This window comes from Mesoplodon mirus (genome assembly GCF_964341445.2).
Source record: "Mesoplodon mirus genome assembly, chromosome: 16".
In the NCBI taxonomy this organism is placed as follows: domain Eukaryota; kingdom Metazoa; phylum Chordata; class Mammalia; order Artiodactyla; family Ziphiidae; genus Mesoplodon; species Mesoplodon mirus.
Genome location: NC_138992.1, coordinates 36,382,949 through 36,400,583, shown reverse-complemented (window position 1 = coordinate 36,400,583; position 17,635 = coordinate 36,382,949). Strand labels below are relative to the sequence as shown.

The window sequence follows — 17,635 nt, the reverse complement described above, 5'->3', positions numbered from 1 at the left end:
AGCAAAATCCAAAGTTCTTTCTTTCATAGTTCAAACTGACACTGCCTAAGCACTAAAAAATAACATAGGGCTTAGGTAGCACCCTCTCAACCAAAAAAAAAACAACAAAAAAGAAAGGAATTGTCATTGAAAATGAACATGCCCTCTAACCCAGTAAGTAATTCCATGTTTCAGGTATCCAATGGCCATCACAACACAGGTATACCAATACGTACCTACAAAAGCTTCCTGCAGCGTTGATTACAACAACAACAAAAACTGGTGAGCTGAAACTCATTTTATCCAAAGTACTGAAAAAAATACATTCTGTTATATACACACAGACCTATACGTACTGGTATGGGAAGACCGCTGAGATACATGAGAAGTTTAAAAAAAAAAAGGCAAGGTATAGAACAGCACATATGCAGTATAAATCCCTTGTTTAAAACAAAATATGCATACATATGCGCCGAAAGAAGCCACAAGAAACTGTTAACTGACATCTCCTCCAGGAAGTAAAACTAAGGGGTGAGTAAGGAGACGCCAAGTTCCTCTTCTGTACTATTTGGAATTTTTACAATATGCTCATATTATTTTTTTCCCTTAATTTATATAATTAAAATGGGAGGAGTTTACACATTCTAAAATTTAAAGAAGTATGCAATACTATTTTAAAAGATCTCCATCTAAAACTGTTAAAATTAGAGATTTGCTACCTAAGGAGCTGAATTTCCATTTTCTGGAAAATTAACTTACATACATTTCTTGACTTCCTAAGATTAAATAATATTTCACCTTATAAGACAACAATCTTTTAATATGTTTTTCTAATACTAGAGAATATCCACTCTTTCAACAAATATCATAAAATTCTTAAATCACTAATAATTAAAAACTAAATACCATCTTTTTAAGTTTTTGCCTTAATAGTAATAAAATACAATTTACATTTGTATAGAACTTTATAGGTTACAAAATGCTCTGACACTCATCATCTTTGCTCCTCACAAGAAAACACTGAGGTAGATAAGGCAAGTAATATGATATTAGGTCCATTTTAGGATTAGGCATCTGAAGTTTAAAGGACTTACACAATGTACCCAGGGTCACAGAGCTAACACATAACAACCCAGGAACTGATGTTTGGTTTTCTGATTCCACATCCAGGAGTCCTTCCACTAAACCACATCATTCCAAATAACCACTGTCACAGTGCGCTAAGGGTCAGGCTTATGACAGGGAGGGAGGGCTCATCGTAGATCTGGCAGTGACGGGCAGTCTGCCAGGAGAGGAATGTACAATATAAAAATAAAGTGCATGAAGGTGGGCCTGACTTATGAAAGGGAAATAGAACTGGGAGAAATGCCAAGAAATATAGCAACTAAGGTGAAGACTGGGCAGCTTACCAATAAGGGAAGCCAAGGAAATACTTTTGTAAGTTTAATTTACTTAGTTAAGGTAGAAGAGAAAGTCTATTGGAGGGACTATTTTGCAATGTGGAAAGATCATAAAGAAAAGTGTTTATAATCCAATCAAAAGATTTAGAAAAGATGTAATGGAGCGTGATGCGTATGATGTATTTAATCAGAGATTAAGATGGGGCACATGATTGCTATGAAAAATTCTATGGGTCTAATCCTACAATGCATGGTCATGTTAATGCTGTGGCTTGGAACTTTAAGAGGCACTGAAATACACTTAGAACTGAATCTCACTGTATGGGAGACACCAAATAAGGAGCAAGAATTACTTTCCACACAAAAGGACTCACTCTCCTAAGATTCTAGTATACAGCAGTACCTGTTCAGGTTGAGAAAATTCTTATAAGAGAAGGGGCCACGGACACCACAACTAAAAACAGGGTTAGGCCACCATGGTCTAAATGAAACCATGGATCTGTAATCCTGAAAAGCAGACTTTCCAGAATTCTTACAGCAAACACTTACTGCTGACACAGAGGAGCAGGCTCCTTGAGATACAGCCCTTACTGTATCTTACTATGACAAAAGGGAGAAAAGGTTGAGGACCCCACAGTTTTAACTGCCACTGTCAACAGATACCTCTTCTAACACTGAACATTCATTTTGGGAGTTATTTTAGAGGGTTTTGTGTGCACGCGCATGCGTGTGTTTTATTCTTGATATATCTTGTTTTGATTTTAGGTTTGGTAAATACATAGAAATATCTGTTATTTTGGGCCATTCTAACACCCATTCACCCTTCTCCTGCTAACATAGCCCCATTTCCCTTTAGGGAATCACTACTTCCCCATCCTCAGGCCACGAATTCTAGCAGTCAGCTCCATCCTAGCTCCAGGTTAGACACATGTCTTAGAGCTATTCCAGTTACCTCATCACATTCCAATGGCCACAGAAAAAGGTACATGACCCATTCAGAAGCAGTGAGGTACAACACTGCTGGGTTTCAACTAGAAAGGTATAATCCAGGTAGCTGCTAGCAGCCATCTTGTCACCATAAGGCAAGAGCCTGAGAGTAGAGTCAATACAGAAGTATCAGGACAAGGAGACGAATCCAAGTAATTCCTTTCACCTTAAATCAAACCATGCATGAAACTAGCTCTGCAAAGATTTTTTGTTATGTGAGCAAATAAATTCCCTTCTTGGCTCAAGCCAGTTTAGGATGAGCTTTCTGTAATTTATAACCAAGAGTTGAAACTGATGTAGTAAATTTCAAGTAGATACCAAAAAGCAGGGAGGTTCCTGGAAAAGAGGTCTGTATAAAGCACAAACTGGTGACCTACTCTAGAACTGCTAGAGGTTATTCCAAATATTTAACAGCATGAGATCTCTGAAGCTGATTTATATTTTCTGTCCCCAAACAAAAGGGTTACAATAATAAGGGGTGGGAAAAGCAGAATAAACATGTCTTTTAAAAGGAACATGAATGCTTTTTTAAAGTCTTCTTTTTGCCTTCTTTTTCCTAGTACCACCTGCCCCGGCCAATAAATGTTTACTCCATTATATTAAAACTGCATTTAGATATCTAATTTTACAGAACTCCTCAAATGTTTCAGCGTTCATTAGTTTTTATGACATACATGATACAATCAACACACAATGGTGACCAAACCCCCTTGCTAAAAATCAATGGTTTAGAGAAACTTGAGGAGTTAAGTAGCAATTTCTGAAATACCTAAATCTCAAAAGTAATACTTAAGCTTACATGCAAGGCTTTATCTGAACATCCATCAAGCTTCAGACTCCAACTGCTTTACAATCAAAATTTCTCTCCCTCTTACTCCTTCTTTCTTGGGAAAAACAATACATACATTTAATGGGGCCCTTAGGTATTCAACATGAGGAAAACACTGGAAAAAACAACAGAGCAACTCAGTAACTCCCTTCCACCCCTCACCACTCTATCTCATCCCACCCAAAAACAGGAAGGTTGAGGATATAAAATAGTCAAGGTTTTAAATAATAAAAAATTTATGGGACTCTTCTAGAAAAACAAAAATCTGCTCAACACAAAGCACATACATTAGAAAACATAACTAGAATATTTTAGCCATTATTATATACAAAAGGGCAGAGAAGGGTTTTCTTTCATGAAATCTGGATTGCAGATGTCTGGCAAAAAAAAAAAATTAATAATCTATCACAAAGTCCGACAACTAGTGATTCAAAATGAAAGCTTTCACTACTTACACCATATGTAAATATACATATACACAAGCTGCTTATAATCCCTTGATCTGAAGAGAAAGAGAACTGATACTCTACTGTGAAAATGGTCAGTGGGCAGACATTTTAAAATCCTTTCCCACATGAAAAGATTCCTGAAAAAGAGATCAGAAGACAACAGAAAAGCACTCAATATATATGGAGTTATAAAGCCCATATGAACTAGTATCTATTACACAAAGAGGGAACATGCAACAAGGTGATTAGGAAAGTCAAACATGAATTAGTCCAATAACACAGAGGCAAATATAAACCCTAAAAAGCACTTTATGGAGTAGAAATCCACACATATCAAAAAGATGTCTATTATTAACAATAAAATAATATCAAACTTTGAAGCTCCAAATAAATCTTAAATCAGTAAGATTTAAGATTCACTAAGGGAAAAAAAAACCTGTCTGAAGTAGTACATAATTAACATCAAGGCAGAATATATATTTTTAAAATACAACAAATCAAACATTTACCAAAAAGACTATTATGTACAAGGCATTAATTCTAAGGGCACTAAAATAAAATATCCTAGTATATTCTGAATAGCCACTGCCTGATTCTATTAAAGAAACTCTCACTGTACCTAAAAATGTAAGCTCTATCTCACGGAGCTTACATACCTCCCTCATTAACAATGACAATTCAAGGTACCAATGGTGAATGCTAGGATTCTGTCCTTGGTTCCATAGTCCTCTGTATTATTCCGCCCAAACACATTATCTGATAATGTACACAATGCAAAGACACTCCCATCTATGTACGTGAGAAGATAGGACGATGATGACAATAACAATGCAAATACATATAGGACTTCTTTCGTACCAGGTGCTGTTCCTAGCACTTTACATATGTACAATCTTCAGAACAACTCAAGGAAGTAGGGTAGTCTTCTTATCCCATTTAGCAAATGAAGAAAACGAGTCACAGAAAAGTTAAGAAACTTGCCCAAGTTCACACAACTAGTACGTAGCAGAGCCAGAATTCAAGACATTCTGGGCTCCAGACTCTATGCTTTTAACTTCTACAGTTCAATTCTAGCAGTCAGCTATAATTTCAACCCTTTCTTTCCCTCTAATCTACTTTACCACTCTATGACTCAGTTTCTCATCTGGAAAATGGGTCAATAATTGTTCTTACCTCACATGGTTGTTCAGTCCTTACACAAGGATTAAATGCAATAATCTATATAATGTGCTTGGCACATACCAGTACTATAGCAATAGCTATTACAATATCTACCAAACGTCTGTCACTGGAGTTGAGAATCACTGCTATAAAACTAACAAAAAAAAAACTAACAACCGGTAAGAATTTACCAAGAATGGTCTCAATGTGTCCTTCACAGTTCTAAAGTGATACCTGAATAAACCTGACTTTCCCAATTATTTCCATTATAAAATAACAAGTCCACCACAAGCCTTCAGGAAAATACATATACATAACTTAGGAACTGCTCTCTTCAGTCTGGAACTTCCTCTCCATTATTTTGTATTCCCTCAATGCCCCCTCCCCTGCTCCCCACCCAATCACAGAATATATCAATATTTCATCCCGGGAAAAGCAGACAATAAAAAATTTCTCGTATATAACAAACTGCACATTTATTGTGTTTTAAGACACAAACTTTAAGCTGGTATTTTAATGTCGTTTCCACCTGCACAGCTGTGTACCCTGAAAGGTTTCAACCAGAATGCTATTCTCAGAGTCTGCCTTCACCAAAGAGCTACAAAACTATGGAAACTCAAAGAACAGTAGCAATTCTCTAGTCCCGGGTCTAGTGCTCATCAACATTTAAGTTTGCTCCTAATTTTCTGTTGTGACAACACTCTGGAACATTTCTCACTAACCAATTGTGCTAGGGCTTCTGTAAGGTACAGATGGAAAAGGAGAATCATTGGATAGATCCTAGGGTGCTTATACATTCAACTTTACAATAGATTATCAAACTGTACTCCTCAAAGTAGCTGTACTAATTTAAACACCTAAGAGTATAAAAGTATGTATAGGGAGGTAGATGGGACGGGAAAGAGGAGATATCATTGATTCAGGTTCAAAAACCAACCTGAATTTGTAGTTAATTTGTTTAATTCTCTGTCTTTCCTCCTTCTAAAATCCCACTAAACTGATAGAAAAAAATTTTTTAATAAATAAACTAATAAAAGAATCAGGGCTTCCCTGGTGGCACAGTGGTTAAGAATCCGCCTGCCAATGCAGGGGACGTGGGTTCGAGCCCTGGTCCAGAAAGATCCCACATGCCGAGGAGCAACTAAGCCCGTGTGCCTCAACTACTGAGCCTGCGCTCTAGAGCCTGCGAGCCACAACTACTGAGCCCGTGTGCCACAACTACTGAGCCTGCGCTCTAGAGCCTGCAAGTCACAACTACTGAGCCCGTGTGCCACAACTACTGAAGCCCGCGTGCCTAGAGACCATGCTCTGCAACAAGAGAAGCCACCACAATGAGAAGCCCGCGCGCCACAACAAAGAGTAGCCCCCGCTCACCGCAACTAGAGAAAGCCCACGCACAGCAACAAAGACCCAATGCAGCCAAAAATAAATAAAAATTAAAATAAATTAATTTAAAAAAAAGAATCAGCACAGGAGAGTATAATAAATTTGGAAGTATTTCTATGAAGAGTCACAGGCAAGAGCTGGCAAAGAAGGGGTCTGCGACACAAGGAGTGATTACCAAGTAAACATCAAAGGGGCTCCAAGTTAGAATCATTGTGTAGGGAGGGCAGGAGCGAGAAGGGGAATGGAAAAGGTAGGTTAGCTTTCCCATGGAAGCTGAAAAGAAGAAAACAGAACAAGACTTGGCTCCTCATCCCTACTCTATACATACAGATTACATGCATTCTGGCATTTATCCCCAGGCCCCAAAAAAGGCAGGGGAGGGGAATGGCTAACAAACTGAACGAACCACCTCTGTGGGCACTTGCCCCTAAAGCCAGCTCCCAGACAGTTCATCCTAACATTATACCTGCCAGGCAAAAAGCATTGTCCCAATGCTTCTGATGAGAGCTAGTCAGCCTTTCTGGTGGTCAGCCTGCCATGGGCAACACCAGGATCAAGCAACTGAAACAATAACCCCAGTGGAAATAAAGGTGATTCAGAAAACAGAAAATAATTTTTTCAAAACTTATTTTTCTTAGAGTGATTAGAAAAGATTTTGCATCCATGCCTCAAGCATCAAGATGTTATGAAAAAGGAATAATCAAAAACATAAGAGTTCTTGTAAATTAAAATATAACTGCTGAAATAAAAAGTTCAGTTAGAAGAGTCAGAAAATAAAGTAGAAAAAACCTCACCCCCTACCCCACCGCCAAAAAGGAGACAGAAAATCTAGGAGGGAAAAAAAGAATAAAATTCAGGAGATTTCACCATCCAATGAATACAATAGAGGGGGAAACTACTGAAGAAATTTTTCCAAAGCTGAAGAAAGACACAAGTGTTTATTTGAAAGGAACTACTGAGTGCTGAGCATAACTAATAAAAAGGACTCACACTCAGGCACATCCTTGTGAAATGTCTTGTTCCTTATGCAACATCAGAAACATGAGAATACAGAAAAAGTCTAAGAAGTTCTGGGGCAGGGGAGACCTACAAATAAATAAGACTTTGACAGGCATTAGCTATGTATAACATTAGCAACACTGGCTGCTAGAAGAAAATGGAGGGAAGCTACCACAGCTCTGAGAGAAACTTACTTTCAATGTAAAATTCTACATAGGCTACTATCAACCAGGTATGAAAACAAAATAAAGGCATTTTCAGATATGCAAGGATTCAAATAGTTGACCTCTTAACTCTTACACCTTGAAGAAGACAGTTTAGGAAGAATATGACACAAGAGTGAAAAACCAAGGAAATAGGAAATATACAAGAAAATGGTGGCACTAACCCAGGAGTCCAGTGAAAAGAAATTCCAAGGACGCAGCTGTACAGCAGACCTAAAAAGCAATGAGTCCACATTAGAACAAGAAATCAGGAAGCTCCAAAGAATGTCTTCTCAAAGAAGAATCACATAAATTCCAGGAAATAGATAAAATGAGTAAGAAGCTAGAAGACATTAGTGAAGTGATAAAGATGGCACATGCTGCTTCTTTCAACATGAAAAAAACAAAGGAAAAACTCCAGGAAAAACAAAAAATTATGGTGCTAAGATCATGATCCTAACATAGATCCATCAAACTAATATATGACAATGATTTTGAGCAGTTAGGTGTGAGAAAAGTAAATCCATTTAAACCAGATACTGGGAACATTTTCCTTCAGGTGATCTAGGAGTATGACACTGGACTTTTAAAGACGGAAATATAATTTTAGCATATCATTGTTTTCTCCCCCAAGATGTCCTTTGCCCTCTCTTCTCTGAGTCATTCGTTCATTCATTCATTCATGCATACAACTAATATTTACCCAGCATTCTGCGTGTCAGGCACTGACCAAGGAGCAGAGATAGAACAGTGAACAAGGAAGACAGGACCACGCTCTTGTGGAGCCTGATCCCATGACGGACGACTCCTCCTCTTCCAAGACCATGCTAAAGGTCCTCTCTCCTCTGAAGCTCTCACTGACCTTCCATGTTAGGCTCAGAGCTTCTCCGTCACGGCCCCCGGAGAACTCTACTTTAGCTCTGTACGTCGGTAGCACCTCAACTGCTCTGCAAACAATGCAGCAGCGCCATTTATTAGCGTTATTTGTGCCTCAAATGAAGAGCACCAGGCCTAGATCAATAAATGCGGTTCGACCCTTTCCGTTCAACCAAAATGTAAGTAAAACTGCCAAGTAAAATGTAAAGCGCCGCACAAATGTTACGTAGTACTCAACAGACGGGGAAGCTGAAGTCACCAGATTATAAAACTAGTTTGTGGAAGAGCCAAAACTAAACTCCACAGTGCTAGGCTGAATTAAAATGAGTGGTCAAATCAAAAAATGGGCCAAAGTGGGAGAGACAAACCTTAGGCGTTTTCTTAGAACATTTCCAAATACACAATAAACGTCTAAGACATGGATTCTATTTCTTCCATATGTCAAGGCACAGCTTAAGAATTATGTAAAGATCATTTTGAAAGCCTGTAATCAAAAATATAATCTATCTTTAAAAAGCTTCAATTTCAGAGTTGTCTATTTTTACTTCGCAGTATATACTTGAAATGCATAAGTGTTTACAAGTTAAATGGCATTTAACATAAAATATATTGGTTTTTAAAATATGTCCTCACAAGGAAACCTTCAAGCACACTTTCTATGGCCTTTCTTTGGTATATGATCATATCTGTTCAATAACCCACAACATTAATACTAAATAGTAGTAGCCATGCAAATTACAATTTGTCCACAAAAAATAACACTGAATAGATGAGTAAGATTGTTTATATTCACAGAATAAGCAGCCAAGGAATTGATCCTGTTTCAGTTCAACAAACATTTATCAAAGGTTGCTAGATGCCAGTAGCTATTCCAGGCACTTGTAATATTTCCAAGATGAATATATAAAAATTTCTGCCCTTGAGTGGCTTATAGTAGGGGAAAGCAACTGCAATTACTCTTCTCCTAAAGACTAAAAGCTAACTAATAATTAAATGTGATTTCCAAGTACAGGATACCACAGTAAGGTTATCTACACATAGGTTTCACCAAGCTCAAAAGATGGTTTTAAATACTGTAAAAGAAAAAGTCAGTTACTAAAGATACATAATACCAGGACATGAGCTGTGTTTGTGGGTTTGATCACAGAAATCAGGAATTTAACTCACATATACTTACTTATAGATCCTTCAAGACTTATAAACTGAAAGATTCAATGAATACTAACCAAATAGTGATTTTTACTCTAAATGCAACCAGAAGACTCAGAGAAACTTTTATCACCCACCAGAATATAGGAGGGTTTCACCTTCATCCTACCCCTAGTACTACTACCATTAATTACCACAATTACCATTCATTATCAGCTCAACTGCCAACAATCCAATCCCAACCCTTTGCTATTCAGGCTCAGTTCCAATCACTGGGAGTTCTAGTTAACCCCCAAACTTAATTCTATGCCTTTATCTTTTCCTAGGCGTTTCCCAAAGAAAAAGTATAGGTGAGGGCATAAAACCACTGAAAGAGATATTTTGAAATTCCTTCTTTAATATCTATGCTGACAATCAGATAACTGGCTTCTTGACTTTTAAAATGAAATGTGAAGTACTCACAAAACTATTAGCAAACTGTCAAGCAAACCTGCAAACTGGTAAGAAAAAGACCACCACCACTGACAACAACAAAAGGCAAAGGATAAGCACAAAAAGGAAATCAAAGAGCCAGTACACATATGACAAGATGCTCAGTCTACCTAGCAGTCAAAATATGTAAGATAATAATAACAGTAAAAATTATAATAATAATGGCAGCTAGAATTTATTGTGCTCTTTATGTAAGAGTGAATATGCAATAAAGACTTACCTAATTCATTAATCAACCAATTACCAAATAGATAAGAAACTACCTGGGAAAACAGGGAAAGTTTCAAAGAGGAGGTGATATTTGATCTGGTCCTTCATGGATACAAATTCACTAGGCAAAGACTGGGGGATAGGGGAACACTCAAAGGTGGGGGAGCAGTTGAAGCAAAAGCATATACCAAAACACCAAAATACAAATCTTAGTCAGATTTTCTTTCCTGTGCCTTTAATTTTCAAAGAAACACCTGATCAAAAAACAGATAGCAATCGAACTGAAAATCCAGAACAGTTCATCCATGAGATTTCTTTCAAAGACAAGAATAATTCTACAAAAAGTGTGTTACTTAGGTGGTTTTCTAAGAGTCATTCCTCTTAAAACAAATCAAAAATCTAAAAGAAATTGCCAACTTAGAATTCTTTACCCAGCAAATGTATCGTTCAAAAATGAAGTGAGATAACATTTTCATACAAAAAAAAAAAAAAGAGAGATCTTAACACCATCATACCCATATATAAGGAAACACTAAAGAACACTGTTCAGGCAACTGAGAAATGCAGAAAAGAGTAAAGAGCAATAAAAAGTATAAATATAAACACTGACAATATAAAATAATAATAAGAATGCCTTGTGCTGTTTAAAATGTATATAGAATTAAAAGAAACAACAAAGCATGTAACAAAAAACAAAAGAGCATATAAAGCCAAAAAAAAAAAAGTTCCCATACTCTTAGAAAAAGATTGATTGTTCGTGACCATGAAAACAATTAACTACTGGAGTGAGTGTTAATAGATCAAGGACAACTGTTTCACTGGTCACATTTTTGAAAGCTAGTCAATCAGAAACAGCCACGCCTCTGAAATTCAAACAATCATTATCACTCCATTGACCATTCCTATAAAATGATCAAATATTTACAATCTCCAGTGTTTAAAAAAAAATAAAAGAGAGAATGATACATATCCCCGTATACTGCCAACATTCATAACAATGGTACTCTTTTTAAATAATACATAAATGAAGGAAAAGTAGCATAAGTAGCATAGAATATTCTTGAGATTTAACAGGAGCTGTTATCAAGCCAACACCCAGAGATAATATACCCACAGCTCCTGAGTCATCTCGTACAGCTCTGGGTTCTTCTTGTATCTGGGAATCAGACCCTTCCATGCCTCCCCAAGCCCAAGGGAAACCATCTGTGAGAATAACAATTAGACTATTCCAAATGTATGATCCCCAAACATGTTAGGTGGATTCTGTCTTCTAAAAAAGAATGCAAATGGGATAAAATCTTTCCTTTGATAACTGGTGAAGGAGATTCCTGAGGATAATGATCCCACCCATATCTAGCTTTTAGAACTGCAGTATACCTTCACGGTTTGTATTTATTAGCAACAAGAAATAAAGTACTTGGATCATATTCTTCCTCTGTACTCAAAATGGTAACATTAGCATTTAAATAAAGAAAACAGATTTTCCATTTCACTCAGTTTTACTTCATATTCCTACTTGGTAATTTTAAACACCAAATACACTGAGTTTAGCCCTGGAACGGTTTTAAAACACTTCTCTAACTGGAGTATAATTATCTTCAATTAAAACATTGTTCTGCCACTCAGGAGTCATCTGATTTACATAAATGTTAGTTAAGCACCATACAAATTCTAAAATATATAATTGGAATGTCACAAATCACTTAATCCATTTTGTCAGAACAGGGATTATTTTAACTTCTATCTCACTTCCTTTAAAAGAAATCCTATTTACTTTATTTTCTCTAACAGAAAAAAAAAATTAGTAGGATAAACTTACAACAGTACTTCCCCAATCAAACTTTAAAATGATTCTGGTTAACCACGAATTGACTCAAGTAGTTAAGTACTTTTCTGAATGTATTTTACTGAAACATGTCTGACTACATGTAATAAAGACATATAGTAATTGGGATACTGTCTCATGGAATTACAAATTATTTCACTGATTTATTATTCTTAGTCATTCGCAGATTTTAAAAAGGTCACTTTGTCCTCATAAATTATGCAAGGAAACTAGGTGCATTGCTAGCCTAAACAATTTTGTAAACAGCTCTTTTACTGAGGGTTAAAAACAGAGCCGTAAAAAGTTATTATTAAAAAACAAATTTCACAAAGCTGAATTTACCAGGAAAAAAAAAATTATAATCTAGCTCTATTACTTTCAAACACCCTGACAATATTTGGGAAGATAAGACAAAAATTGTTTTTCAGTTATTTTTAAGATTCAGAAACATAAAACTTAAACTGTTTACCAATCATAGGTTATAATGCAAAAAACAAGATAAAGAAATACCATGAATATTATGAACTTTAAATAAAATTCTAGCTATAACTTACAGAACTCATGTTAATAAAGAACATGCACGCTGATTCCAAATGAAGAAGAGGAGTGCCATGGTAGTTTCTCAGTGACTAACCAAAAATCATCCTCATAAATAAATTAAACCATCATATGACTCCTGTATTTGCCATACGACAAATGGCAAATTTGTGACTTTGACTGATTCTCACACCTCATACTGGATCCCTTTACACTGAAAAACCTTTTCTTTTCTCACACTAATATTTTTCTGGTAACAAAACACTACCTAGTCAGATTCTAAACTATGAATCTTTACAAATGAGATTAGCAAAACAATTTACAAATACTTACTGTTTTGTTTCGTAATCTAATTATGTCCGAGACAGAGCCAGCTCCACAGTACTCCATAACGATCCAGAGGTCTGTGTTCTTAAAGTAACTGCCATAGTACTTTACAACATATGGGCTGAAGAAAAATATATAGACAATTAAACTCAGTTAATTCCCGAAGAAAATTATTTCTTAATCCCAATTCAAAATATTTTCAGCATTTCATCATGTTCCAATAAGTAAACTTAATGAGTAAACTACTATTGTACATGGAATTGTATCTATGTAGGGTTCACCAACTGTGTATAATTAGGCTTTAATTCACGGATGAAATTTTAACAGGATTACAAACCAGAGGAGGTCCAAATGTTTTGAGTGATTCCCAAGAAAATAAAGCTTTGTTTTGGCAAAGGACATACTCTTTAACATAAGGAACAAATGAAAATATTTTCCTTTAACTAAAGCATTTTAAATATAAATCTTCTAGGGACTTCCCTGGAGGCGCAGTGGTTAAGAATCCCCTTGCCAATGCAGGGGACATGGGTTCGAGCCCTGGTCCAGAAAGATCCCACATGCTGAGGAGCAACTAAGCCCGTGCACCACAACTACTGAGCCTGCGCTCTACAGCCTGCGAGCCACAACTGAGCCCACGTACCACAACTACTGAAGCCCACAAGCCTAGAGCCTGTGCTCTGCAACAAGAGAAGCCACCGCAATGAGAAGCCCACACACTGCAACGAAGAGCAGCCCCCGCTCACTACAGCTAGAGAAAAGCCCCCACACAGCAACGAAGACCCAATGCAGCCAAAAATAAATAAATAAATAAACTTACAAAAATATATATATATATATAAATCTTCTAAAAGATTTTGCATTCAGTCAAATATTAACACTCAACTTTACATTTCAATACTTTATATTTCAATGAGGCCCCCAAAAAATTTTTTTAATTCCCTTGTATTTTGGCCTTTAAAATTCTGGAGAAAAATAATTATAATTTTTTTGCTTTAAATTCAGATAATTGTAATTATTGACAATTTAAAATATTTCTGAGCTGAGGTTTCATGTGTTTCAGAGCTGAATAAACTATGTTGATAGCCGGTTGTTTTTAGGAAAACTTAGAATGGGGCAAATGACCATTACAATTGATATTTATTAAGGGTATGCTATATATAGTGATGTGTAAAATATCTTGCTGAACTCAAAGAGACAGAATATCCACATTCACAGAATACATAAAAAGATGAAAAATACAAGGAAGCATAAAGTAGTACACAGCTTAAACACTACAAGAGCTCATAGGTAGAAGTGACCATGGCAGAGTCAACCTAGAGAACTTCGCAGAATCGGTGGAATTTGAATTATGGAAAAAAGGTTAAAGCTTCAAGATATGGGTGTAGAAGAGAGATAAGAAGATTTGGAAAAGAGAAAGACCATGAGCAAAGGCAAGGGAAAAACCAAGAATGGCATGTTTATCATGAAAAGTGCCATCAGTGTAAGATAAATAAGACATAGGAATCAAACAAGGAAAAAAGAACAATGAAAAATGTAAAGTACTATAAAAGACCACATAAAGAGACTACCAAAAGAACAGATTAAGAGAAGACGGTTGGGGAAAGACTTCTCAGGAAAGCCTTTGCAATCTTAACTAAGTCTTGAAGGCAAGGGTAGAGCAGACTGGTTAGAGCTTAAGGGCTTAAACTAAAACAGGTAGCTACAGGGCTAGAATTCAATCCTGTTTTATCCCTACTGCTCCTCTTGCACAGACTTGCTTCCGTCTCCTTGTCATAGTTTTCTCCCCCATTCTAATCTGTGCTCCATATAGCTGACAAGTAACTTTCCTTTAAAACAAAAGTAAAGTAGGCTAACCATATCGCGCTCCTGATTAAAAAAAAGAAAAAAAGCTCCAATGGCTCTCCACTACCAAAGGAAAAAAAGACAGAACTGCTTCATATCACATACATGACCTTTCAAAGTCTACCTCTCTCCCCACATCTCTCGTTACTCCCCATCTCACACCTTAAATTTGCAGACAACACTCAACTTTGCTAGGTGTTGGGAATGGAAAGTATTATTAAGAGTTCATAAATATTCACTAAACCATTTAAAAGTGTTTGTTTACAAATGAATCTCATCTATAGAGCCAAAACTTCAACTTACGGGAAACATAAAAAAGCTTTCTTTACATACACTTCTTTGGGTTATGAGTGCCTGTGTAGAAACCGTTATAGGAAGTACTGCTCTTACACCTGGCTGTGCATCAGAATCACCTGTGGCCCAGACCCCACACCCTGGAGTTTCTAACTCAGCAGATGTTTTAAAACCTTTATAGGTGACTTTGATATACACCCACAGCTAAGATTCGCTCCAGAAGATAGATGACATATCCTTCAGGAAACTTCTTTAAATATTAATTTTCTTATTCAAAATTTTCAAATTTTCAAATTAGCAATGAGTTGAAGGTTATGTTCACTGAAAAGCATATAGAAAACATGTATTTTATCTTGCAATCTACACTAAGTAATCAGCAATTCTAAGGGTAGGACTGACAGCTCCTATGAAAATTAGAGATTCTAATCTGGGCAGCTACATAAAAGGGCAGCTCTAGCTCTCTTTAGGGGGTGAGTCAAGGCAACACCTTTGGGGAAAGGTAGAATTCTCTTCAAAAAATATTTTGTGGCCTCTAATACACAATCAAGTGAACGTATCAAAGTCCAACAATTCTATATCATTAAAAATGGCCTCAATAATTTTAACCTAGAAAAATATTTAAGCAGATAGACCTAAACAGCCATCTTAAGGACACACACCCGAATACAGTTTCTATCAATCACTCAACATTCATTCACTGACCCTCTACTCTAGCCAAGGATTAGACCAGACAAACCAGACAGACACAATCCTGACTCTCCTCTAGCACACACCAGCAAGAGATACACAGGTATTAGAGAAGTAAATCCACAAGTAAATATAATTACTAACTGTGGTAAGAAAAGAAGGAGAAGTGCTATGAGATAAATTGGCTGAGACTTTATTTTGCATTCATCATTTCTGCAAATAAAATTGTTCCTAGTTCATATGGAAGAATGGAATAACACATATTCCATGGTAGCCCCTGACTTGGGAAGCACTGGCGTATATGAAAAAACTTTGAAAGTAGACGTGGGTGAGCTTTAACAACAAAATATCCCCCCTCCATTGGTGGCTGTGGATTACAAATTACATTTGGAAAAGAAAGAAATGCTTAAACCCCAAAGTTCATACGTAATAATGGCCTATGACTGGTCATCCTCTGATATCTTCTGCATCAATACTTTAAAGCACTTATAACATCTTATAATTGCTTTGTCATTGACTTTTATCTGCCTCCCCTAGAAGAAAAGAAGCTCCGTGAGGATAGGTGCCAATCTGCCTTGCTCTCCATTTCATCCTCAGTACCTCCCTTCTTGCATGCACAAGCAAAAGGAATGAATAAGTAAACAAATGAACAGTCACAGAAGAATTAACAGAAGGGACCTAATTCAGGCCTCCCCAAAGGAATAACATTTAAGCTAGAGTCAAAGTCGGCTAGAAGTTAACCAGTTATAAAGAGCATTCAGGTACCAAGAACTGTCTGTACAAAGGCCCTGAGGAGAGAAAAAGAGAAGATCATTTTCAAGGGATCAGTATGCCTAGAATAAAGTGAGTGAAAAATGAGGTAGAACGCAACGTAGTTGCAGATGGAGGCAGAAGCTGATAACGAAGGGCCTCAAAAACAAGGTAAGGAGATTGGGCTTCAATAGATATTCAAGAGAAGAATTTTAAGCAGAGGAATGACGTGATCTAACTTATACTTTTAAGATTCCTCTGGCTACTGCTTCAAAGCTGGATTGTAGGAAAGCAAATATGGACACGGGTAGACCAGTTAGAAGGTTCTGTTGGTCTGTGCCTGCAAGAGATTGTATTAAGTGTATCTTTTCATTTTCTGTATTTGTGCTGCTTTGACATCTGGGACCTACTGACAAAGTCTCCACTGTTCCTCTCTCAGCGTTAGCTAATTCCTAGAGATAGCATCTGTAAGCATACCTTTCACATGCAAACAAGCCAAGTTTCATACTCTCAACTACCTCCAGGGCCACCATTTCCCAGCCCTAATCACCCCAGGGCCGTATACCAGACAACCAGTGACAGCCCCAGATCACAAAGAAATTATTCAATCTAGCCAATCCTAAACCTGTTTACTCAATTTCACCTATTCCTTCCCACAGAAACCACAATAAAGGCTCTTGCCCACATTTCCCCCCCTCCCTCTGCCTCCTAACTGACTCTGGTGCTTCCCTGTATGGGTCCCCCTCTCTCACCCACACCCTTCTCAGATCTGGAAGTATAACAATCTATCTCCTGATATGCTGGTCTCATCATACCTGAATAATAATAAAACCTACATTTTTAAAAAGCAGATCGTGGCTTGGAGTAGAAAACAAATTCAAGAGATATTTTCAAGGTACACTCAACACAATTTGATTATGATATAAACTGACAAGTTAGAAGACAGTAAGTAAGTTTTCTACTGTGTTTTATCCACTGTGTCTCCCTTCAACTGCACACTGAATATAAATTTAAGACTGGCAAATTAAAGATTACAATTTAAAGCTAACACTTTGAAAAATTACAAACACAGAAACAAATAAGCAGAGAGTTCAAGACCTGGGACTTCTAAGCCAGTCTGTTTCCACTGACACAGACGTTGTTCATTCATAATTCATTCCTGTATCATATAAAAGTAATCAACAAACATTCACTGAACAACATACATAGCCTAGGGGCAGGTGCTAGGGAGAAAAATTCGTAGACTTTAGTGA

At 36.8% G+C, this 17,635-nt stretch overlaps 1 protein-coding gene across 2 annotated transcripts in view; it reads right to left on the bottom strand.

Annotated features, from left to right (window-relative positions):
• Positions 1 to 17,635, bottom strand: part of STK3 (serine/threonine kinase 3) — a 303,925-nt gene that overhangs the window by 230,289 nt on the left and 56,001 nt on the right. For both annotated transcript variants that reach the window (XM_082600787.1, XM_082600788.1), the window contains exon 4: positions 12,816 to 12,930. In XM_082600787.1, the coding sequence (XP_082456913.1) occupies positions 12,816 to 12,930 (115 nt within the window). The remainder of the gene's footprint in view (positions 1 to 12,815; positions 12,931 to 17,635) is intronic.